Source organism: Mycteria americana, chromosome 1 (assembly GCF_035582795.1).
Source record: "Mycteria americana isolate JAX WOST 10 ecotype Jacksonville Zoo and Gardens chromosome 1, USCA_MyAme_1.0, whole genome shotgun sequence".
In the NCBI taxonomy this organism is placed as follows: Eukaryota; Metazoa; Chordata; class Aves; order Ciconiiformes; family Ciconiidae; genus Mycteria; species Mycteria americana.
The window spans coordinates 116,739,969-116,766,275 of record NC_134365.1 but is presented as its reverse complement, the minus strand read 5'-3'; the positions used below and the strand labels follow the sequence as shown (position 1 = coordinate 116,766,275).

At 45.0% G+C, this 26,307-nt stretch overlaps 1 protein-coding gene across 1 annotated transcript in view; it reads left to right on the top strand.

The window, feature by feature from the left end:
• The window catches only part of CYYR1 (cysteine and tyrosine rich 1), a 60,224-nt gene extending 34,297 nt beyond the window's left edge, over window positions 1-25,927 (top strand). Inside the window, exons 3-4 of the mRNA XM_075516932.1 lie at window positions 19,853-20,010; window positions 23,075-25,927. Of these exons, the coding sequence (XP_075373047.1) occupies window positions 19,853-20,010; window positions 23,075-23,208 (292 nt within the window). The 3' untranslated portion in view covers window positions 23,209-25,927. The remainder of the gene's footprint in view (window positions 1-19,852; window positions 20,011-23,074) is intronic.
• The last annotated feature ends 380 nt before the right edge of the window (window positions 25,928-26,307 follow it).

The window sequence follows — 26,307 nt, the reverse complement described above, 5'->3', positions numbered from 1 at the left end:
GCAGTTACCATCATGGGCAAAACAGACCTGACCAAGGGAAAATTAATTTAATTTATTGCCAATTAAATATGGAGTTGGATGGTGAGAAACAAAGACAAAAACTAAAACACCTTCCCCTTACCTCCTCCCCTGGGCTTTATCCCAGGCTCAACTTAACTCCTTTGTCCCCAGCTTCTCTGCCTCCCCACGCTGAGCAGCAGAGGGGGGGATGGGGAGTGGGAGGTGTGGTGTGTCCATAACAGCTCATCTCCGCTGCTCCTTCATCCTCACACTTTTCCCCTGCTCCAGCATGCGCTCCTTGATGGGCTGCAGTGTGGGTACCTGCTCGGTGCAGTGCTGTAGGAGTTGGAGAAACTTTCTTCTCTCATTGACCATAGTTTTACACGGAGGAGGTACAGTAAGGGTCATTTGAATGCTACTGAGGAGAAGTTATTCTGAAACCCTCTGAGCTAGGTCCTTGGCTGGTGAGTATCTGCATTAATAGTTGTCAACTTTTATAGACCTACGTTCTCTCAAGCCAACTGGGGATATGAAACAACTTTTTTGTCCTCTGGAAAGAAAGGAGAACCTATTTTCCATATTGTGAATATTGTCACACATGCATGGTGTTGATTAATTAAAAAGAGGTGAGGCTCTTTAGGAAGCTGGGAAAGAGATCTTCTCTCCCCACCTCCTGCTTTCCCTCACCCTGAGATGGCTCGTTCACCTGAGGCTGAAGGTTGAGTAGTGGGACCAGAAGCGCGATGCGAAACGCCAGTCAAAGGCAGTCAAAACCCCTATCTTGGTGTGCATTTCTGGAAATCCAGCACAGCTGTAAGGCTAGGAAAAGCAGAGTATTTGATCATGACTTCTGTATTGGATATGCATTTAAACTCTCTCTCACTTCAAATCAGACCTAACTGCTTTTGCCGGTAGTCTAAACTGTCAATGATTGAGTATGATTTACATTTTGTTTTTGTAGAGTTTAATTCTGTAAGGAACTAAATAAGCTAAATGAAACAGCTTTCTGTGCAATTAGTAAATGAGGAAAAGGCAAAATTAAAACATGGCTGTTCCCTTTGACAATTAAATAGGAAGAAAAGAACACCATGGTTTAAATCATACGAGCTTTCAGCTAAGCCTCTCATTAGTAGTGAAAACCTTTTTCTCTGAAATCTCCTGAACCCTGTTTTTGAAGGGGGAAAAATAGGAAAAAGCACTTTGTCAAATTGCTGTTTTGAAATGCAAGGGTTTAATTTATCTGTTTCTGTGCTTCCCAAAAGTTAGTGTTTACAACAGGGTCTCCAGACCACCCATAATCTGGTAATGGGTCTAGCACAGCCTTCAGTCTCTACACAGATGTTTATCTGAGCATTATCTGATTCCCTTGTGGTGGGAGGGTGTGTTCATAATCCCCAAACCCATTAAAGAAATGAGGGGGTTGTAAAAACATTTTGAAATAGATGAAACACCTTTCAAGATAAGTCGCTGATAAAGGAAAGCAAAAGCACAGTGGGACTGAAGTGATTCCTTGGATACTTCATGCTACTTCTTTGGCAGCTGCTATATTTATATCTTACTGTGGTGACTGTTCTGTGAGGCATGTACTGAACAGTAGTTCTGAAATAAATATCATAGATGTTAGAAATACAGAGAGACTACTTTTTATTTTACTTTCTTATATTCACTTTAAAAAAATGCAGATCACTTCTTAAAAATCATGGTGGTTTTTCATTGACGCAGTCCTGTTAGAAGCTTTGTCGTCTTTGGTGAGTGCAGGAGATGAAGGCTGAAAATCAAGTGATATCCTGATGTTTGAAATTAAGGTCTTATAAAACATGCAAGCATGTATGTTACTTTATCCACATGAGTTCTCTGATGAGAAAAAAAGAAGCTGTAAATCTCTTTCTTTCTAATTATCTATGTGATAAAGCAGAGTAGAAACACAATGTGGGGAAAAAAGGATTATGAAGTAATTCCTAAGCAAAACCAAACTACAGAAACATTACAATAATTAAGTAGCTAGAAGATCACATACTTCATTACTCACAAGCTAGCAGGTCATAAGAAAGGCACAAGTGCATTTTTATGGCAGGAAATACATCCATTAAATTACACCATTAAGTCATATACACCGGTCATTGTATTCTCCTGCTTTATGGGTTTTATATTGACTTTACCTTCTATTCAGTGCTGTAGACAAGAGGGTAGCATTAAAGACAGGCAGATAAAAATGCATTTTCCTGATTGTTAAGTCATGTTTTTTGTTCAGGCAGACATACATAGCTGAAGTATGAAATAGTGAAACTGCAAAAAAGCTACTCAGAGTGTAAGCTGTCCATTGCAAAAGCCTGAAAATGAGAACTGTATGATAAAACAACTTCATATTTTTCTGTCTTTTTTCCAGTTCCTTCATTATACCCACTAATGTTTTGCTTTTCTCCTTTTGTTGAAGTCTTAAGATTTTTCTTTAGTGTTCCTGGTGGTGCTTTGCTTTTGTGCAGTGATTAGATTTCCTCAAATATGAGAGTGGCTAATTTGCTAATTAATGCAGCTGACACCTTACTCAACCGCTGTTCTCATTCTCCATGGCCCTTTCTGCAATTTGTGGCTGGATGTATCTTCATCCAGCTGGATGTATCTTCATTTTGTGGCCAAAATGTCGTGGCTTCCCATGACGGGATCTCATTCTGTGGTGGGAGTACGTGTGTGCCAGGTGATACAGTCGTGGGTTTCTGGTGCATTTCTCATACTTCTGGATGTTCTCGTGTCAGGCAACCAGAATTTGGGCCCTCCCATCGCCCCCACCCTCGCTCACTCCCACGATCCGTGTGTGCCATTGCTGTCCTGTTCCTAAAGCGTGCCTGTCCAAAACCTTCAGTCCGGTTGAAATGTTCACTATTCACATGAAGGGTGAGAAGCAGCAAGGCCATTCTTTGAAAAGTGAGGCACAATCCAAAGGTAGTGCACCACTGCTCATAAAACTCTGTTCCGCTTTAGAGAAATCAGTGTGCCTCGTTAGCTTCACTTAACTTCAGGATTAGACCTTCTCAGCTGTTATGTCATCTAGGCTGTTGGTACTTAAAACCCTGTTAATTCTTAACTCTGTTCCCAGCCTCCTTCCGTTTCAGCTCATGTCACGTATTAGACGCAGTGCATTCTGTTGCTTCTGCCAAGTCCAACATACTGCCGCTTATTTTTCTGTCCCTGCTTTCCTCGTTCCTCTTAAGCGCTGGAGTCCCAGTGCAACAAAGCATTTAAACACACGTTCAACTCTTACGTGATGAAGTGTTTTGTTGAGTCAGGACCTTTGCATTCAACTCTGCCTGTTTGAGTGTGAGTAGCCTTTGAAGTTTGAAAGCCACAAGGAGAGATCCTCAGCGGCACAGAGAGGACCAGTTAATTCTTTCTTTTATTAGTCTCTTTGGTTCTTCAATATAATTGCTCTTAGATTCTCATTTTTTGCTTTCTCTGCTTTATTGTACCATCTGCCTTTTTGCTTCACATCACTCTGTTCTTTCATTTACCACTTGTGTTCCCCAGAGGTGGGAAGCATAATTCTGCTTTGTACCTCGGAAAATTTGCTGTACAGTACAATTAGTTTAATTGAGTTGGCAGTTCAGATTGGCTGGTCCATGACATGCTTCTGGTACCATCAGGCAGGTGACCAAGAATGCCACTCCCATGGCGTGACGAGACCTGCCCGAGGGTACTATCTCACCTCCGTTTGTCCTGACTGGATAAAAATATCTATGCTGGACTAAACGTTTGCTTAATACAAGAGTGTTCCTGTGTTTTGTATGGGAACAGTCGATGCATGCAGCAGCTTCAGAAAATTTGGAGAAGTTTGGAATGGAGGTTGCTAATTAGATCCTTCTCTCAATCTCTGAGCCCAGAGCTTTCCCAGAGCTTTGGTGACTTAGCACTGACTCAGAGAGACGTGAGTCCTTTTGATGTCTTTGCATATTTTTTTTTAAACCTACTGCAGCTTAGCTTTAAATTCAGAACTTTTGCTTGCGTTGCACTCTGGGGTCACTGCGACCGGGCTCCTGCTATCACAGGCAACCCATCACATGATTGCTTTCATAAATGTGCCAAGCTCAATATTCACACCTCTCAAGTAGCTCACCCCTGCTGCATCTACTGGAAAGCTGTTTCAGAGCCATACTCTTCTGATCGTTGAAAATCTTTTTGTTTGCAAGCTTCCTCTACAAGTGTGTTAATTCTAGTGATGCGTTTCTAAATTGACCCTGCATATGCCATTTTGGTATAAAACTGTGAAATAGCTTTTTTGTTCCCTTCTTAAGTGATGGTGTTTTCAGAGTGGAGTTGTTTTGGGGAGCTGCTGTGTGGCAGAGCGTATGTCCTTGCATGTATCACAGCATTGCTGTCAACTGTGAGGGCTAAAGTGCATCTCCTGGTTCAAGAGTGTAACTCGTGTTTAATCGGTGGGGTACATGGTTCGCTTATGCCAAGGGACGGAATTCGGTCCGTTTTCCTGGGGAAACGTTTTTCTGTGTTACTTCACTGCACTGTTGACCGACTTGCCTGCTCTGCACGTATGTCTGAAGTGACTGTAATGCACTGTGACACTTGGAAAAAAAATTGACCCCATGAGCATGTATCTTAATGAAGACTGTATTAGCATGTGGTTTAGTGGTTGTGGATGCTTTTGATGTTAAATATTTTGCAAGCCATGTAATGGCATTCAGTCACTTCCTTCACACTGTTACAAAATGGTGTAAAGTTTAGATTCGTAACAGGTTGTGACATAACAGCAGTACTTAGAGCCCCAAGGAAAACTTTGCAGAACGTTATGTTTACAGATCGTTCTGTCAAAATAGCTCAGATCTTCGCTACATCTCTGGTTTTGCTGCCAGAGGTATTTGCATGGATATGAGCTCTTCTGGCTTGCAGATGCCATTACTGTTTCACAGAGCCAGGATGAAGGCTCAGCCCTGGTAAAGAGCACGAACTTACTAGAGCGTGCAGTATGGCAAAGGACACCTGAAGGTTGGCTGCGCTTTGGTGATCCCGGTTGTGTTTAACTACTGTCAAATGTGATAATCGCAGCATGGGAGAGCCTTCTGCCAGGCTTCCTCGCGTTTCCGAGAGGAGGGAGCGGAGCGTTTCTTTTCAAATAGTCGAGCGAACGTCAAAGCTGTTACCTTAGGCAAAACTAAAATGGAAGGATAGCATTTTAATTGTCTGAGAGACAGTGGATTTGGGCTTTTATTCAGCAAAGCACATGAAGTCTGATGACTTTGTTGGGAGTGTGATATTTAAACCTAAGCATATGTCTAAGTTCATTCCTGAGGTTTCCAAGCGAGGCCCTTGGGGAGAGCGCTTCGTACCTTCCCTGCATGGGAGGGGAAGAGGCATTGGGCTCTGTGCCTAAAGATATCAGGGCGCTTTATTTGCTACATCTCATTAGCATAAAAAGCAAGGTAAAGTGACAGCGAAACTGTGAGGAAGGGACCAGGGCAAAGGGGTGTCTCTTCTGCACACCTCTACGGGAATAAGCAATGTCCCGTCTCCTGGGAAAGGGGAGAAGGGGACTGGGTCCTCGGTCTGCTCTCCCTCGCTGCTGGGTGGGGTTTCCCTGTCCTTCGTCCCGGCCAATGCAGGCAGATGAGTGAGGATTTCATGCACTTGCAAGGGAAGTTATTGCTGATTCATCAGTTACTGGCTCTTCTCTAGCCCCCAAACAGCTCCTGGGGTGGAAGAGGTCAAATCTCGCTCAACGTTACTTAATGTAGCGTGTGCACACGTTTTTATCATGCGGTGACTTCTGCATCCTCAGCATAGCTGCCTCCAGATAAAGCGACTTTCATCATTTTATGGAATCTGTAAGACCCACAGCATGTTTTTGTAACTACAGTTTAATTTTCAGGTTTTTTTAGTTTTCTGACTCATAGTCCTTTTCTCCAGAAACATAAAATGATTCATATACCCAAGCACTTAACTCCTTTTACATTTGTAAATGGCACTTCATGCATGCTTAACGAGGGTATTCCAAACCTCTAAAACCATAATTTGCTTACGCTACATAATAAGGTTTGAATCCTGCAAAGACTTACGTAAATACTTTCAAGTTCATTGTAGGTTTTTGCAAATGGTGACTTAGAGCCAGAATGTCCACTGGCTTAGACTCAGTGGGTGTTTGTGGTCCTCATAAGCTCTGACACAGCACCTGGGAGGAGAGAATAAGAAAGAAAAATTGATTCGGTGCTATAAATCTGATGCAGAAAAGAATGCAGAAGAGGCTCTTTTATTGCTTTCACAAGGGTAAGAGTTGAATATTAAAGTACATTAGAAGAAGAAGATGGAAAGAGAAGATGAAAAACATTTTTTTTCTTTCACTCTGCTCCAGAATTTCTAAAATTAAACTCTCAATGTCTTATTATTTTTATTGGAAGATATGAGGGAAAAATCCCTGTGCTGGATAATTCAAAGCCCAGATAGATTTATTTAGACTCAAAATATACAGTACTAGCTAGCACTGCCTTTTTAAAAAGCTATTGCACTGTTACTCAGGCAATGCACATAATTTATGATTCTCTTTTTAAAATGGAATCAAATAATTTATGATGCTGGGTTTTTAATCTCTTAATCCAGACTTTTTCTCCCAGATCTTCCTGGAACCACTTCAGATTATTCAATGTCCAAAAAAATCCTATATCTTTTTCATTTGTCTCTTTAACAGGCAGAATTCTAGGAGCAGTAAAATCTTCCAATTTGAGTTGAAATGTAATAAATCATAAATTCATTTTGGGGCCACAGTTTATGTTCTGAGAATCAGATTTCTGAAAAAGTCAAAACCCTTTTTTTCAGGTCCATAAAGTAGTGTTGTTTGCAGGCATCTGTTCATTTTCAGATATTTTATTGCTTTGTCTTATTCTATGTTATTTTCACTTTGTTGTTGTGAAAAAAGGATTTTTGGTTACAGTCTTCCTCTTTGTTGCATAAAAAGGCAAAATTCTCTCCTTCTTCCTCCCTCAATCTCCAAGAAGAAAAAAAAAAAAGAAAAGAAGAGTTAATAATCTTCTGCTCTGGCAGTAATTTATAGCTCACTAATGCCAGTGAAAGAGTACAAATGAAACAACACTATTAGTTAGGAAAGGACCATGAATTGCGTGTCACGTGCGTTGAGCTTTGCAGGAACTGAAAGGGGCTTGGCTTTTTGCCATCAAAGCTGTTTTCTAGTTGCAGATGTAGTCACCAGGTAACTGGCACCAGCCCTGACACTGCTTCAGCAAGTGGGTCCTGGTGCTCCCTCCCTCCCGGCGCTGGTGTCCACGCAACATTCCATTAAAAGGAGCAGGAGCATTGCTGGTCTTTCCAGAAAGGGGGGGGGGGGGCAGGGGGGGGGGGGGGTGAGGCAAAGCCTCCAATTTGTTTCTACTCTTCAGATACTTTTCCAGTGATGTTGTGGATAAATATGGTTTGCTCTCCTGGCGTTGCTGCATTCAGGTGTCTACTGATCTCTCCCAAGACAGTACTTATTTCAGAGAGGCAATTTATGAAGAAACAGTGTGTTCCTGAAAAGAAGTTACTCAGGATGATCTGAGGTCCCACGCAACTTTTAAATAGGTGATGAGGATATATCCTAGGATGCCAGAGGAAGATCTGTGATCCCTCTTGAGGGAGAATGATGGATTCCTGAAAAACGGGCTGAATGAGCAGGGAGCATTTCAGGTATGAGGATCTCTATGATGCTCTTCCAGTTCAGTTCGCACAAGAAAGAGCTGCAATCAGTTTTGTAATATCTAGTCTGTGGCATTTGCTTGGTGGCTTCTCCCTCTGCACTTTGTGGTCTTCCTTCCTCTGAAAGCTCATATTTGGCTTGTGCCGTCTCTGTCAGGAGCTGGTAGTGCACTTCTTTTCAATGATTCACCAAGTGTTTATTTAGGGGCTATGTTGCATCTCGGCAGAAATCTTTCAATATTAAGAATATGTCTTACTTAGCAATTTACATAAGCTACTAGATTGGCATCTAGGTTACTTCTGTCTTCAGAGCTGACCACCAAGAAGAAAAAAATGTTTCTGTTGGCCTCAACTTTTCCACAATTGGGAAGGAGATCTTGAGTCAGCAACATGCAATTTTCTATGAAGCATGGACTGAATGCAAGATACCAAGTTTGGGATTTTGCCTCCATTAGAGTATTTTGAGACTGAATGCTTGAACCATGGCCGTCTTTGGAAGCCCCTGAGGGGAACCTAGAAAGTCCAGGGTTGCAGCCTAGAAGAGCCACGTTTACACAATACAAACAAGTTTCTCATTAGCAAACCAAATAATAACATTGTCTTAGAGTTATATTCAGTGTCATTTTGCTTCTCAAAGACAACCCTGTCATGGAAAGGATTTATCTGGCAGGGAAATAACATGTTGTTACCTCAGTTCACTCAGTCATTGAGTTTCAGCCAGAGATACAGAGTCAGCTGAGTTTGGCATGAGTTTGTGCTGCCACCGGGAACGGGCACGAGAAGTCTTTTCCAGAGCTGCCCTCCTGAGCCACTCGGTCCTGGTCTCTGCTGTGCCAGGGTGAGCGCTTGTGGGAAAGCCTGGAGGATGCCTTGTCCAGGAATCAGGTCCCAGCTCTCAACAGCTGGGGAAAGTCACCCGAATGCCTGTCCTCTTTCACCCTGCCACCCAAATGAAACACAGAGAGGAGAGTGCTATTACTTTTTTTTTTTTTTTGTTGCTTTTGTGGTTATTTTTCAGAAACAGCAATAAAAAGGTGTGGTTGTCATGTTAAGGGGCAGAAGGTTTTCTGCCAACAACCTGTTCATTCTCTTTCATGGGTTTCTTTGTTCCAGCTAAAGGAAATATGGCAGCAGAGGATGCTCATAGCTCTGCCAGCAACTACAGCTCGTGCTGCAGTGCTCAGGGTAGTGGCTAGATGGCACACACAAGGCTGGTGAGAAGGAGACAGTCTTATGTGGAGAAGATTAAATACAGTAAGGACCAGCCTTCAACTATGCAAAACTTTGCAAGTGAAGTTGATAGGAACGGGCAGAGTGGTGTGAAACTATGAAGACAGACATCAAGGCCAACAGCAAGAAAATGAAGGGACACAGAAGACGTCCTGGAGCGTGGCAGAGCTCTCCTTTGGTTTCCATATCTAGCGTTTACTTCTCCGTTTAGCCCATTGCCTTGGAAATCATGAGGAACTGCTCTGTTTAATAACAGCCATGACAGTTCTTTCTCTTTTAAAATGAATTAATTAATCTGTGGGTCACCTCCATCCTGCCTTGGTGCTCCTCTGCCTCACGGAGCAAGAGTTAAGAGCCCCATCTTTTGGCCCTTTTCCCTTAGTGCCTGCTGACTTGTTTCATAGACCAAAAAACAGCCCTGTGCAGGATGTTCCCTGGCACATCAAAATCACATCATGCGTGGCTGGCCTCGGGGTTTGCACAGGCTCAAAGCAGGCAGCAGACATGCTAAAAGGTGCCGAACTATCAACCTTTCTGGCAACCGTGACTCTACAGGCTTGGCTTCAGGCTGGGTAAAAATACACTCTAGATGCATGCCTGGGTAAAACTAGGCAGGTTTGGCTGTCGATTGCTCAGAGATTTCAGGATCTGACAGGCAAGAGGTCCAGAAGTCGGAATAGTAAATCAGGCTCCTACAGCAAGAGCTTCCCAGGAGGGGAGCTGCGGGATTCTCCTGCGCTGAGCTCATGGACCGTGCGAAGTCAAGTGTTTGCAGAAGCTGGTATAAATAAAATCACCGTCAGAAAGAGTATGTTAAGAATTACCAGGAAGATAATATTCCTGGGATTCTCCTAAGTGTTTATACCCAGTAACCCAGCTGCCAAAAGCGAGCAGTTAGTAACTGGGGGTTACTAACTTTGTGGTCTTCTTGGAAGCCCACCATATCGTCCTGACCTCTCACGCTTTGCTGCTCAAAGGGCTGGAAGTTGGGCAGCAATTTCAGGCTCTCCCGTTGCTGTTGATTCAGAAAGTGTTTTAAATGGCAGACTCAGCCAGCAATGCAAACTGCAGGCATGAAAAGAGTAAAAATCCCTAAATTAAAGCAAAGGCTCCATTAGGTACAATTGTGCCATAGTTTTCTATTTAAGTCAGCGTCAGGTTGGGCCTCGGATTCGTGAGCACAATGAGGAATGTTTTGGAAAGTGGAAATTGCATTATGGCTTTGTTTCCTTTCCAGGGAAGCATGTGAAGCACATTACAGAGCGAGGGAAGGTCAGGACTGCAGGGAACAGCACAGGATGTCTGAGAGGGAAAGGTGGGGCGAGAGGAGCTGCTGCAAAACAAGGACAGGGAAGCAGCAGGAGTGCATGAGGGTGAAAAGTGGTAGCTGGAATCCTTGCAATATCTTAATCGGAATTTTTTCACATAAAAGGTCAAAAAAAAGCTTCCCCCCCCCCCCTTACTTCTGTATTTCTGACTTTTTTTAATCTCTTGTTTTAATTTAAATATGCATTGTTGGGGGGGCGTTTCACATTCTGGCAATATTCTGAGATTTTTGAACTGCCAGACAGATGGACTCAGTGTTTCAAAACCAGCATCTGCGTGTGTGCACATATTAGTCTGATGAAAATGCTGGACAGGCTGGGACTGATCAAAATGTATTTGCTTAGCCGTGATCAGTTAATAACACCACTGCGTATCAAGTATTGTGTTTGCTATATTGCCGCATGCACCTCCCAGCTGTATTTCATGCATCATTCCTTCTGTCCATAAAATTATTTCTGAGCCAGCCCTGCACTGACTCTTAAGCAGGGTGGAAGTGATGCCATCCCTCCCTCCACCCTCTCTGTCTGGGGCGGTGGGAAGATCTCAGGCCTGTCATACACAGGCAGGGGAAGCAGTTTGGGAACCAGCTAGAGGAAGAGCCTGCTTTCTCTACTCTCCCTGTACTGTAGCAGCTACGTTGGCCTTTCCAGCATCGCTTATTTGAAGCGCTTTGCAGCACTACTGGCCAGGCAGCACCTCCGGCAGTGTGCTGGGGAGAAAAGCGTACGGTTTGGCACAAAGGAAGTAAGCATAAAACGTCTACGTATTTCTCAAAAGGCAAGTTGTCTGAAAAGTCTGTCCAGTGATAGCCCAAACCAGAACAAGCTGTAATTACATATCCTTTTGGTTTGCAGTCATACGATTTTCTCTCTGGTTTTGCAAGTATGCCACAGTTACGCTTCAGTGGCTCAGCAGCCTTTTAACAAGCTGTAGAAGGTACCCTATTGCTCAGGCACTGGCAATACTAAAAGACAGAACATACTATCCTTTAACCCTTTGCAAGACAACGTAGCTTAACGATATGGAGCAGTCTCGAAGTGATGACCTGTCCACAAGGAGCTGGGAGGAGGGAGGTCAGGAACTGGGATGATTACCCACCACCTTTTCATTGTACGGCTGCTACTCAGGGTATTTTGGTGCTTGAGTTAATAATCTTGCAAATATAACAAGGTGGAGGGGCAACGGCACGGAGGAAACTATTTGGAAGGAATTAAACATTAACAACACACCTGAAATACAACCGAGTAGGAGCAAAAGACGGGGAATACTGCTCAAGTACAGTCTGTACCCAGCGTTAACAGGCAGGTGGGATTTGTTTACGGAAACAGACAATCATCTCCTTCCTCCCTGCAGTAAAACGGGTATTTAAAGGAACTACTAGCAGGAATTTTGTCTAAGTACAACTTGCAAAATAAAGTCCCAAAGACAACCTGGTCCATTTGAGCTGCTACTCTGTAAATTAATTATTTAATTTAAACCAGGAGGCAGCAGCTAGCTGACTATTTAACTGATTCCTGACTTGGATGGCTTTTCAGTCCGTGCTACCCTGGTGTCTGCATTCCAGGGCTGTGAAACGCTGTGGTGAGAAGGCTGCTGGCTCAGCCATGGAGTACCCCAGCTGCTTCAGTGGCTCCTCCATCAGCTTTTGCCCTGGGGTTCTCAAGGTACCCCAGCCGTAAAGCCAAATGCCCTGGACAGCAAAGCCAGTCTCTTAGAGGATCACTCACTACATGGTTTTGTCCTTATGAAAATAAAGGGACAAGCGTGGAGGGGGGCAAACCCCCCAGAACGGGTCTGCCTGCTCCGGCGGAGGCAGGAGAAAACGGCACGCGACCCCACTGCACTTCTGCTGACGGTCCAAGTAACCCGGGGTTTGCCAACCAAATTAAATTACTAGCTCAACACCCCCTCCCTCCAAGTAACATCAAGTCTGATGAAGAATCCAAAGAGTACATTTTTCGAAACGTCGATGGCTGGATCAGAAGATCAAAGATCATTGATTTTTTTTATTTTATCTCAGAGAATGAGTTTTAAGAAATCCCTTATCAGCTTCTTTTTGAATGCCTGAAAGGGGAAAAAATTAAAGGGTGTTTATTAGTATTAGCAGTAGTATTCCAAAGTGTATTGCATGCATTATTATTAATATTATTCTAGAGATGCAGTGCCAGCAAATCATAGATACAGACAGTTGGCAATAAATTAATTGGAGAACTAAAAAAGTACTGGAAATTAGGAAAGATGATGAGATGGAAGAGATCAGCTGAGCAAAGTGAAGACTGAGAATGGCACGTCTTTCTTGCAGTAATATGGTAATATAGCGAAGGCAGAGTGGGAATACTGATCTTCACATGCTTCTAACAACTTCTTGCCATAGTCGGTCAAATTTCTGTAAAATTGCTAACGTGAGCTATTACAGGATGACAAGACCTTTATGCCAATATAAGTGCATTTCAGGTGCGGAGCTCTGTCACTTCTGCAATGATCGTTTCTACACTGATACCGTATTACAGAGTGAGCTGGGCTTTGGAACAACCGGTTGCTTAAGTTCACCTGTGCTAGCTTTAGCCTGCGTCCTCCGGTAGAGGACACGAGTCCAGGCACCATGGCGGGAAATCCAGGGCCCATAAGCACTACGTAATGCATACAGGGAAAAACAACCCAAACTCCCACGTGAATTGATGGGCTCTGGGCTGACGTTACCTCTCAGAAATGAGACTTGGTATTATGGTAAATCATAAAACCTTAGTTCCCGACTGTTTGACGGTCAAGAAAAACCAGATCTAATACTGTAGATTATTTAAGAAGAAAACGGAGAAGAAAACAGCAAATGTTATTGTGCCTCTGTGTTGCACGTGCTTCTGCTGCAGCTCTCAGAAAACAACAGAAGAGGATGAGAAGTGCAAGGACGGGTGGCCGGGGTGATCAAAGGCATGAAGTGGTCCCTGTGCGCAGAACAGCCGAGTAGGACGGGGCCGCTGCAGGATGGGGAGGAGTTGGCTGCCGGGCGTGATGCTAAAGGTCTGTAAAATCATGGGCAGTGCAGAAGGGGTAGCTGGCATCTGACGAGCTGAGAGCTGGGAGGCTCAGGTGAAATTACGGGGCGTTCAGTTCAGAATAGACCAGAGGAGACAGTTCTTCGGATACGTAATTAAGCTGGGGAGCTCTTCGCCACATGAGGCTGTGGATGCTAAAATTTACATGAGCTCAGGATGAGGCTGAGCAGGTTTGCAGAGGAGAAATCCATTGACTGATACAGTTAAAAAACAAACCGACCTGTCTGGGTCAGAGAGTTGCTGAGCTGCAAATCATTGAAGGAGGCCAGGAGAGAAAGTTTTCTCCCTTTTCTTATGCTCTTCCCAAGGCGTCTTTTTGGCTACTTGCCCCTCGTGGCTTCTCCAGTTTAAGAAAGCCTTTAAAGGTGTTCCAGGGAGGGAAAGGGCTAAAGGAAATCAGGAATCAAGAGAAACCACCTGCTTGTGAAGGACAACAAATGCAAGAAGGGCAGGGGTGTGAAGGTCGCACAACCCAAAGCTGAAGAGTCGGGGGCGTGGGCACAGCCAGCAGAGCACCAGGCAGCGCCCGCTCCCTCCAAGGCACCCCGGGGCAAGGGCTGCTGCCCGGCGGGGACGTGGGAGCACGTGCAAATGGAAGCTGTCCCCACGGCATCTTCGGAGAACGGTGCCAGCAGCTGGGGCTGCGCCGGCGCACTGAGGAGGTGCAGGCGTGGAGGCATGAGTGCTAACATGAGGGGAGGAGGGTAAGCGAAGCCGCAGCCGGAGGGTTTTGGGGGAAGGCTGAAGCAGCATTGGGACGCAAGGATGTGGCTGGAGGTCTCTGGTGCAGCGAGGCTGGGCTGGCGGGCGTCTGTCCGCCCCGTGCCTCGCCTGGTTTGCCCGGACCCATAACTGGAGCCAGACCTGTACGTGCCCCCATGCTGAGGACACCTCAGAGGCCGGAGGAGGCCAGGGGGACGTGCTGCGCAGCGTCCCTCGGCCGCAGTGATCTGGGGAGCTTTTGGGACATGCGCTTTGCTGGGGATCCCTGGGTGGGCAGCAGAGGTGGAGTGGGATTAAAACATTTTGCATTACAGTCTGTGCGCTTTCTGGAAAAGCTGACTGAAAGGTTTTTTCTTTTCTTTGCAGTTTTGTACTAATAAACTAGGCTCCCTGGCAAAGATTTATGCTCCACACCATACCACGTGTGAAGTTAGGGCAGAACCCAAGAAGGAAAAACAGAGGCCAACGGACTACAAAGTCCCTGCCATACAGCATTTAAAAATTGATGCCTATTCAGTAATCATTCTTCCTTCAGGAAACACTAACCTATTGAGCCATAAGGTTTTTAGGCTTCCAAGATCCACTGTCCCCAAAGTGGAGATGACCGCGAAGGCGGTATGCGTCTTGAGCAAATTTGACATCCACTTTGCTTGCCTAAATCCCAAATTAGTAGCCTGCTGGAGGGGGAAGGGCCACTATATGAACTCCATTCCCACTCATTAAGACCCGAAGGAGCAGGGCTGCTCTTCAGTCTCTCTCCCTTTCTCCAGCCATCGCAAGCCTAGCCGTCGCAGGCTGGAGCAGCCGCTGGCGATACCTCTGCCACTTGTGTAAAACACCCAAGCTACCGGTTCCCCCAAGGGACGGGTTCTCTGACCCCGGGCACCTCAGCCACGCCGGCTGCAAGAGCGGTGAGAGCCCTGCCTGGCGCCAGCATTGCCAAGGCATTGGTGCCACCCAGCAAGCGGCCTGACCCCTGCACGAGGTTCTGCTGGGCCAGAAGTGTTAAGCTGTGAATGAGATTTATATTCTTTGCAGCGGGGTGTTGTTAAAAGCAGGGGGAAAGCTGCTGCTTTGAATATCTGATTTTTACACCGACAATTTCTCTTGACATTTCCACGGCTTTAAAATTATTTTTCCCCCTCTCCATCTTTACTTTTCTGTGCATTGTTTTTCTGTGGCAGTCTTTTTCTCTTCATTGGTTTTGCTTCTGTAAAGGACTTTGCATAATGTTTTCCTTCAAATTGTTCCATTTCAAAGTTTTCACTTTATTTCAGACTTCCTAGTTGCTATGTGCTGCTGTGTGGTTTCTAGGTCTTCTTTTGCTTTACAGTGTCCTTTTTCTCTTAGGCACTTTCCCTTGAACAGCTTTACTGTGGTGATAGCATGAAAAATCTCTATATCACTCTGTGTCTCTACACAGAAGTCGAAAATATCAGTGAGAGAAAGAGAGGCAAAGCAAGCATTTTTTAATATAAAATAAGGGATATTTATTGATAGGATATTTATTTTTAAAAAATTCCCTAATAGCATGAGGAGAAACGTCACCATTTTATAAAAAATACATGCCTATTTTTCTTCGTATGTTCTGGTCGCACCACAGGCTTTCCACAAAAAGAACAAGCGTTTATGTTTGTGCTGTGTGCCCAGAACAGCTACTGCGTGACCGTCGTCCTGCCAGGATTTGGTGCTGAGAAGGTGCAGCCTGATGTTCAGAGGCAGCGTGCTCCTAGTTTTACCGGGGGCCGTTGTGAGTGGCAGGGGCTGCAGGTCTCTGAATCAGGATCGTTTTACGCTTTGACTCACCGTCAGAGAGTGGTGTAGTGTTATATATACCCTGTTACAGGTATTTGGGAGAGTACATCTCCTGAAGTCCTTTTGAACAGGTCCTTTTCAACTCGTAGACTCGATTCCTGGAACAGTTTCACGTGCGTGGCACTGGGTCTGATCTGAAGCCCACCGAGACCAGCGAGCGCCTTTCTGCTGGTACTCAGTCAGGCTGTAACCAGATTTAAAGTGTGACCTACATCTTCTGCTCCATATCTCAGGCTCTCTTTGCGTCACCATCCATAGGTGGTCTAAATTTACCACTGCAGTGTGAAAACCTGAATCCACGAGCAGCGGTGGGTCTAGCTATTTAAACTGCTTTTTGTCCCGATTTCAGAACCATGAGTAAGACTTGCACTTACCAGTTTTGTCAGCAGAGCTAAGCTGGTGAATATTTTCTTTGGTGACCGTTTTTGTTTCTGGTTCGTGGCTATACCAACAGGAGCTACAGTGGGGACCAGCAAAAGAATTCTTTAGCTGATATTCCTTATTTTGCTTACGGACCCAGGTTTGCTAGCCCAACAGAAGTGGGTTTTGTTTTCCAGTATAGTTGCGTTTAGACTGAGAGGCTGTCCTGGTTTCAGCTGAGACAGAGTTAATTTTCTTTATAGTGGCTGGTATGGGGCTATGTTTTGGATTTGTGCTGGAAACAGTGTTGATAATACAGAGATGTTTTAGTTGTTGCTGCACTAGTCAAGGACTTTTCAGCTTCCCGTGCTCTGCCAGGTGCAGAAGAAGCTGGGAGGGGACACAGCCGGGACAGCTGACCCCAACTGACCAAAGGGCTATTCCATACCATATGGCATCATGCCCAGTATATAAAGCTGGGGAAGAAGAAGGAAGGGGGGGATGTTCGGAGTGATGGTGTTTGTCTTCCCAAGTCACCATTACACGTGATGGAGCCCTGCTTTCCTGGAGATGGCTGAACACCTGCCTGCCCATGGGAAGCAGTGAATGAATTCCTTGTTTTGCTTTGCTTGCATGCACGGCTTTTGCTTTCCCTATTAAACTGTATTTATCTCAGCCCACGAGTTTTTTCACTTTTACTCTTCTGATTCTCTCCCCCATCCCACTGGGGGGGAGCGAGCGGCTGCGTGGTGCTTGGCTGCCAGCTGGGGCTAAACCACAACAGAGGCCTTTTCCAGCGTGGAAGTTTTGCCAGTGGACTTCAGCCCTTTTTGAATTTCAGATGCAGTCAGATACAGATGGGCTTTCTACAGCCGTGTGGTGCCCTACCGCTGTTCCTTTGCAGAGGCCAGGTAGTGCCAGTCAGCCAGCACTGCCAAAGAGTCACTAGGAAAAGCTGTAGGACTGCAGGTGAGTCCTCGGATCTCAGTTCTCTCACCCAAAGCAAGCCGGCAGGTGTATAAGTATCGGCTTAATACCTCAGGAAAGGTGGAAACTCCTTTTGAAGATGGTGTCGGACCTTTTGTCATCTTTTTTCCTTTCCTTATGAATACTTTTGCTTCTTATGTAAAGTATCATGTAATCATCATTTAAATTAGTGGAGCGATACTGCTTTGGAGCAGTTGCTGTTCATGCAGAAGGGGAGAGTGGGCTTTGGGCGTGAGGCTGGGGTGTCCGGTAGGCACCAGCACGTGAAGAGTGCAACCCGTCGCTCAGGGCAGATGGCCGAATGGCATCTGGCTGACCGATTCCGGAACAAATGGGACACCTTTGCCTTTGGAGACACCTGAGACAAACTCTATTTAAACCGTGTTCAAAGTGGGCTTTATTAATACAGAAATCTTAATTTAGCACTGGGAAGGTAACGTACGCTGCGTGTTACCCACTTCTGTCAGCCTTTAGGATGGAGGTTGGGTTTTCCTCAGGGTGCAGCTGGTTAGAAGTGCAAGAAACTGTTGTGGTCTCTGGGATTTGAGCAGATCAGCTCTGCAGAGCGTACCTGGGATGCAGGAGCTGGGCAGCAGTGGACTGTGCACAAAGCAGAAATGCAATGCAGGACCTAGAGGCCAGTGGTCAGCAGTGGCTGGTTCTGCTTCTTCCACCTGGGAGAGGGATTATTTCAGCATAACGGAGTTCCCTGCGAGTCTGCGATGCAGCCCTCCCAGCGAAGGGCACAGTGATTCATCCACTAAATGGATGTAGCAAGAGCAGTAGCAATTCACTGTTGTTTATAATAGGGGTACCGTGCATTATGCCTGATTTTTTAATTGTGGTATTTTAAGAAAACTTTCTGGAATGATGAGAGTATTGTGTTAAGGCGTCTCCTGAATCAAACTGTTTTCTCATATGGCAGTTTCTCTCAAGGTAGAGGTAATGTTCCCAGAGAGACCAGGATGGGAAGACTGGAGGTCTCTTGGTCACATCTTCCAAGAGCATCTGGCTATCTTTTTGTTAGATGCAAACTATCGGGGATGTGGAGGGGGTGGGGAGGTGTTTCTCAGCTACTCAGGGTGGTTAATACCAAAGCACTTGATCACATCAGTGTTTGGAGCTACTGGTTTTACGGCCAGATGCTTGGTGCCATGAGTTAGGGCTTTGTAAATTAGGCCTTTATATATTCTGCAAAACATTAACAGGTTTACTTTCCCTGCACACTCTTCATTCATTGCCACATAACAGCAGAGAGCAATTTAGCTCCCTGGCAGTGTATTTTAGTAAGACAGCAAATTGTCTGTGTTTACTTATGCTATACAATTCAGTAATTGTACTGCAAATCTTGGCCAAGTTCCTGAATAGTTGGGGCCTAAAACCAAGCTCTTAAATTCATATTTACGTTCCCAGATAGAAGGTCTGATTTTTCAAATATTGAGTCCATCTTGACTTCTGCTGACTTTTTGGAAGCCAATAGGCTATCAACATTTTGAAAATCAGGCCTGCTATGTGTTCCCACACTTGTATGGGGAAGCTAAGCTATGGTTTAGACTCCTTTTAATATTTGTCTTTGTAGTATTGCAGTGCCTGTTTTATTCTCTACATTGCAATAATTCCTAGTGGAGCTTATTCACGTTGACAAACTATCAGTTTGGATTGATTAAAATGTCCAGTAAAAAAGTTGCCAGCAAGGTTGCTATTTGAAATCTTTGCTGGAAGATGAAGAGATGCACAGAGTAAGAATATTTCTGGCAAGTCACTGGGTTTTTTTCATAAAAGGGCAGGCTATAAATACCATCTTTCATATAACATATGCTTCACTGCCTGTGCCTGACAACAAACCTGAGTGAACTAGGGTTCATCAGAAAGGCTGATTTTGCCCTCAGTATTATTGGGAGCTCTTCAGTGCCTCTTGGTGAGGTTTTGCTCCCGTGTGTCAGTGCAATAAGGCTTCCTTTCCTTTTTCTATGTAATTTCAAGGAAAGTCTCCTTCATTACTTCGGGGGCTGAGCTAAATTCTTTCCTCTGGACCATTTTAAAAGAAATCGTTTAAGCCTCAAATACTTATGCTGGCTGCAGCAGCAGATGTGTGAGAGTGGGCATTTGCTTTGCTTCTTGCTGCTCATCCTCGAGAAGAGGAGCCTCTCCTTAATCTGTGGGCTCAGGAGCACAGCAGAAGGACTTTTTGACCTAAGATAAAACAATGACAAAACCATTCCTGTGAAAGCACAGCATGCAGGCGCTTCGGGATGCTTCTGGAATATATTACTGGGGATAACTTACTGTTTCTTTTCAAAAGAAAATCGTACCAATGCCTTTAAGGACAAAAAAGTCTGGTGTGATGAGGGGAAAGAGAAAAAATTATTCTTGGTAATATTTAAAAGTTGTGTTAAATTCAGAAAGCCCTGGAATGGCAGGATTTAACATAGGGTAAATCACCGGAGTGATCTGGCACGATTGCAAAGGCGACTTTGAAAGAGTTTCTCATTTTGGTCTTAGAGATCTTTCATTTCTTCTATTCAGATGTCCCGATGGATCAAAATTTGCAGCATTTTCAGTAATCAATATGCCCTTTTTTTCTCAAATGAGGGCAGCTCCTGAGAAAAAGAATTTTGTTTTGTAAACATTGTTTGGCTGAGACTGACTGCATGTTTCCATTCCCCTTGCAGAGGCACAGCGATAGCTGGAATTGTTTTTGGTATAGTATTTATAATGGGAGTGATTGCCGGGATTGCCATCTGTATCTGCATGTGCATGAAGAACAACCGCGGGACTCGAGTAGGGGTCATCCGAACTACACACATCAACACTATCAGCACGTACCCAGGTAAGGACGCGAAATGACACGCCTGCAAGAGTGCCTGCGTTCATGGTAGAAGTGCATCTTTGGATAGCTGCAGCTCTGCAGTAAATGGGGAATGTGAATACAGCAGCCGGCTCTTCTCAGTCTGGAGGGGAACGGCAGGACTCCCTGCTGAGAAATGCAAGGCAGCTCGGCGTGCGCAGTGTTCGTCAGTGCAGCTCTCTGCCCGGGCTAATTTATCCAGCTACTCAGCGGGCTAATGAGATCTGGCGGGGTGCCGTACTCGCACAGCTGTATGACTTGGGGTGCCCGCAGTAGCACGTTGGGACCTCGCTCAGGGTGGTGCTGCATTGTGCAGGGTAGACCTTCTCCCTGTGCCAGAGGCTTTCTGGTGATGGATCGGTTGTTCTTCTTTTGTGTTCTGGTCCTTGTATTTGCCCTTGTTCACGTGCAGTCAGTTCCCTTTCATTGTCTGATATAATGGGGGCCCAGCATACCACCGAGAGGGGAAAACCTGGACAATAAGGTCTGTGGATCATGGCGCAAAGGCTTCGAGTGGTGCCATGTGGAGTCTAATGCAGCCCGAGCTGGCTGGTACTCGGCCAGAGCTCCCAAGCCCTGCTGCGTGCTGCGGGATCCCAGATGACTTCTACAAAGGCACACAGGCGTCTTTGCACTGCGTTCTCTGCGGCGTGTCCCAGGAGGGACTGCTGGCTGGCATGCGGTGCTGGATCCGAGCTAGCTCTCTGCATTCGCCTGGCACCGTGCCTGAACTGGTAGGCACTTGGAGCGTGGTGCAGAGATGCCCCTTGTGCCTTGGTCAAAGTTAGCTGACATCTCACAGTGCTTGTTAGCTCTAGCTTAGTGTTGGACGTGCTCAATGCAGGCTTGTCTGTGGGTTTCCGTTGTTTTCATGTAATGTTTTTTTAGGTGCAGGGCAACACCAGGGGAGGCAGAGAGCCTAAGTCGGATCTGGCACTGAGTTAATAAGCTGTCACAGACTCTGGAGCACCCCAGGGGACCCCTCATGGGTCTGCTCCAGTGCAGTTGTGCCCATAGTCAGTGGGAACTGGTACCCCAGGCTGTACCTGAGCTAGCTCTGTGCAGAGCCACTCTCTGCACCACACTTGTCAACTCACGCCCGTCTAGGATTGGGGTACAGGAGCACCAAAGGTAGATCTGCACCGAGCCAGCTGGGGTCTGCAAGGCTCATTTGTATGGTCTCCCCACCATGAGAAAGTGGCCACGTTGTTGAAGAGCGAAGCTGACCCTGGAAGCAGCGTAACGGTGTCTGTACAATGCAGCTATGTCTCTGCTTCAGTGACACTGTTAATTACAAATCCAGGAGCGATTGCCTTGGGATAACTGGAGAGTTCACTGTAATAAAAGACAATGGTGTTTCATGGATGAAGTCCCCTCATCCCACTCTTAGAGATCCCCTGCCTTTATATTCTCTCCTGTTGCAAAAGTTGCAGCAAACCCCAGGTGCATTATGTATACTCATAGGCAAGCTATGCAATATTTATTATGTGTTCCTTTATCACATCCACTGCTCTGAGTGTCTGTTTTCTCCCTCATGCTCTTACTTTCCAGTTAAAACTAAAACCATCTATAATCATCCTTATCATTGCTACCTTGTTTTGCATAGAGAGATGAGTAATGAAAGAAAACTGCAATATTCTCAACCATGAATTGCTGAAGAGCTACTTCAGAATCTAATAGTCACTGCAAGCTGTAAAAACAAGAGCAAAATGAAGACTCCGGGGCTGTAGCCTTTCCCTCCCCAAGTCTGCTGCTGCAATGACTCAACCCTGTCTCTCCACCTCCAGGCAGTTTGACTCTGCACGCTCCCCGTTCCTGGTGCAAACATTAGTTCGAGCAGTTCTTCCTCTCAGCAGCAGCAGTTTTTTGGAGGATGGGGAAGCTCTGAAATGATTTCTGTGTTCCCCGCTGTCATGAACGCTTCTGGAGTAATGACTGACCTGGCTTTGACTGCAGGGTTTGTGATCAACCCTCCCCCCTGCCATTACCTGTTTTGGGCAGGAACGGCAAGCGAGGAGATGCCCTTCCTTTGGCCTCAGCCACAGCGGCAGACGGGTTTTCAGAGAGCAGGGAATGCTTTTCATGGCACACTGGGATTTGAGTCTCTTCCCCCCCGACAAACATCCTAAGTTTCTTTTTCCTCTCTATTCAAGTGCTATTTCACTGCCAGTCTGCCTGAGACATCGAGGGAGGGGATAGGAAAGCATCCACGGTGACATGAACAGAGAAGCAACAGACTCTGGACCTTAAAATTTGTAGAGACTAGTGCTATCATTCTGCAGCATTTACTGTCTTTATGATCACTGAATTAATCCTTCCTCTGTAAGGTTGTTAGAAGTAGTTGATAAAATGTTTTCAGCTGCTTGTGAATATTTTTGTTGTTTCCTAATTGCCTGACCCAGTTTACAAATGCAGGGCTCTCCTTAGATGTCTCCGTTGGGGTGAACAAGGTGAAAGCTTTGTTCTTCCTCAGCCCAAGCCCTGGGAACGTCCTGGGAAGATGTCTAGCATTTGCCCTGGAAGATGTGACTCACTGCTGTGCAGTGAGGAGCTTTCAGCTGTGTTTGGCATGGCATGGCATGGCATGGCATGGCACACATCTCCTGGGGATCCAGAGGGTGGGTGAGAGGTCTGTGGAGATCAGCAAAAGCCATGGCTACGCTGTCTGTTTGGGATGACATAAGTCCGTGTTGCTGCTGAAGGGGGTGAAAGGGAATGGATCGGATAGAAACCCAGCCTTCGTCCCCTGAAGAAGTTTAGCTCTGCCACATCACCCTGGTATCATCTGCCATATGGCCACTCAAACACTGTTACCAGCACAACATGTCGATGGGCACACGGCTAAGCAGGGAAGGAAAGGGCAATAAGCAAGGACTTGCGTTGACATAAAGCGACTGTATAATGACAGTCTGAAAAAAAAGTGAGCGCATTGCCAGGAGACTTTACATCTGTTGTATGGAAGTCTGAATGTCAACGAGAAAATAGTTGGGGGCCTGCATCTGAAAAAAAGGTTTTTAACTATGTCTTCTTTTTTCTCCCATTTCAGTGGCTCCGCCACCGTACAGTTATGAATATGAAATGGAGTACCCAGCTGACCTACCTCCACCTTACACTCCAACTCCACAGACTTCAATACAGTATCCCCCACCCCCTCCTTACCCTGGATATTCAGGGAAATAATTGCATGGCTTCACCTGGATATCAACTGCCTGTTGAAACAACCGGCACCATTGGAACAAATACTGTCAGCTCAGGGACAAATAGGATGGGGTCTGCATCAACACCTACAGATGTTGAAATAACCTGGGAGGGTTGCCATGGCTCAGGATGAAGAAAAATACTGTCCACTCGGGACCATCACGTTTCATGATTAAACAACGCGTGACCAAAGAAAACAGTTCCTGTAAGTTAGTAGTACCTGATGAGTAGTGCTTCGCATCAGTGCTTAGCTTCAGCTGCAGCCCGTTACAGCGTGCGGGAGTGGGGGTCTTCCCATGTCAGAACATGCAAGTGGTGCAAATGGTTCAACAAGCTGTTTCAAAAGCACAAGGGGCAGCTGCTGGGGCTTATTTTGGGGGAAAACTCCCAACTGTTGTCTTCCAGCATGTGTTACGCCTTTTCTTGAAACGAGGGGAATAAGGAAGAACAAGGAAGACTGAAGCTATTTTCAGTTTCTACTTCAGGCTGATAGTACCCGATGATCAGCTGTGCATATTGGTCTGATAAGGCTATTATCAAGAGAATTGCTGTTGGAGATATTCAGTAACCAAAAAATGATGGATGTTATTTTTGGCCAAGTGCAGCTTGTTTTAAGTGCCTACTTTAAACAGTTTGAGACTAGTTTGTGGCCTGAAATGTAAACATAAAGAGCATTTTTATATGTGAAATACACTAATTTATAGCTGATTTACTGGACTTAAATACTGTATACATTGGAGATATGCTACAATGCCTTTTTTATCAGCAAATGATATTTCGATTTTAAAAAAAATACTGAATCGGGAAAACTCACAAGTGGGAGAATAAATACAAACCAAATACTAAAACATCATAGATTTGTCTTCAGTTGGATTGCATAAAGACTTTTTTTTTTTTTTTAATGATATTGTTTGCCAGTAATAATGGTACTCGGCCTAACCAAAGAGATGAGCAGAGAGACTGTGAGCATCAGATTACTTTCGAATGTTGTCTTGGGCATTTTAAAACTGTAAGTCACCAAATAATATTTTTTGCATTTGTCACATATATTGTTCAAAATTACTTAATCTCTACTATGTAAAGTACAGGCCTTCATGATTTAAAATGTTCCATATACTTATGGGGCTAACTGTAATTCAGCAGCAGCTATTTGACTTCAGAATAGAGTATCCCATTACCTAAAGCATCATCCTTCGATGGTAAGACTAGTATTTTTCTCAGTTTTATATGCAAACCACAAAGACAGTGGTTCTCTTTGGGGATTTAAAAGTGCTGAACGCCCTTAGTTTGAGTTGGGTGGCTGGGCAGTTTGAGAATGCTACAGCCAAAATAGCAGAAGGTGACAAAAATAGGGCACCTAGAGTTCAGGATGCGGCATCAGGTCCATTTCAGAGGGAGAGACTACAGCCTACCGCTGATTCCCGGAGATCAGAACGCATTTAAATGTTTTCCAGTGTAGCCCTCATCTTCTTTTCAGGTGTACCCGTGTATTAATGAATAAAAAAACAGCTTGCAAAAGGTGGTACCATATCCAAGTGAAGTCAACCGACAACCTCTCATCACCCCCTAAGGCTGATATTTTTGGCATTCAGTCCTGATTCAGGGAAGAACTCAGGCAACCTTTTAACTTTGAGCACAGAAGTTATTCAGAGGCTTTCTTGTAAACAAGACCTTATTGACTGTTCTTGCTCAGATTTTGTAATTGTATTTGTCCTTTCCAGGCTGACTAAGCTTATCCTCTTGAAACCCCACTTGAAAGCGCAAGTGGCCTCAGTCCTCGTCACTGTAAGTTCAGAAGATCGGTGTTGTGGCCCTTGGCCAAACTGAGCCTTGAGTCACAAGCCCATTAGCTACCTAGGCATTTGTAACCCAGTCAGAGGAAAACTGAGCTGCCTCACAGGTTTTGGTTGCTGCTGGTTCCTTGGAGTCTTCTCCAAGGAAGGGGAGTTATATTCTCATTTCTGTTTTGCTGTTCAGAGGTGACAAGTCCTGAACTAGGTTATCCTTACAATTACTTCTGCTCTGGGCTATGTCCTGCGACGTTTCAGCTGGTTCCATGACCTCTCAAGAGACGGATGTTCCTCAGCTGACATCCTCCCATGAAGTGCAGCCTTCTGTGTGCGGTGTTTTGGCAGTCCCTACTCAAAACCATCTGCTGGGATATTGATGTGCCTGCCAACGTGGTGGCCAGCGTGAAGAACAGAATAAGCATAGTTTTCTCTGCAGGAAATCGTGTTTGTGCCGCATCATTCTATGCTAGTACCTCAGCACTTTCCAGTTGATCACACCGGATGATATTTCTGTGCCAAAAAGTTACCTATAGATAACAAGTATTGTCATTTCTCCCATTCTTGTATTTCATTTCTTTGTGCTGAACATGCAGGCACACAAATCAAAGCACAGTTTGTATTTGATGAATCCAGTCTCCTGAAAAATACAGAGAAAGAAAACTATCCTATAGATCGTAAATCTTCCCTTAGAGGAAGAATTTCTCCAGCTGTGACATTTGTCAGAACAAGTTATAAAGTAGGTTTCTTAAATAAAAAGGCATTTCTGGAAAATAACTAAAAGACTTGGATCACGGAGTCCTCTGTATTTCAGCTTTGCGATTGCATGTTGCCTCTGATGATGTTGCATAAAGGTCACGGTGACTGAAGTACCTACAATGTATACACGGCTTATTCCAGGGGAAAATTATGGAAGTAGCAACTTGAGAATTTCATAGCGATAGTGAGCTATTTGTTTGATACGGAAACACTAATGAGGATGTTGGTTTTAGTATGTTAATCAATGTTCTGCAGATCCATATATATTGGGCCATACCAGGCAATTATTTTAATCTCAAAGGACACTGCATCTCTTGTCCTTGCCAAAGGCATAAAACATAAAGGTGTTGCCCTTCCAGCAAACCAGGTAAAACTAGTACAGAGTAGTCTCTTTTTCAGAAAGAGGTGATGATTGCATTGAAAATAAGCAAGCAGACTGACAGCCAAAGAGGAGGAGGGAGTCAGTAAGATTTATAAAAGTAAAGGAATAGAACAGAGATGTTGCTGCATAAACAAATGGGAGCATTTGCTAATA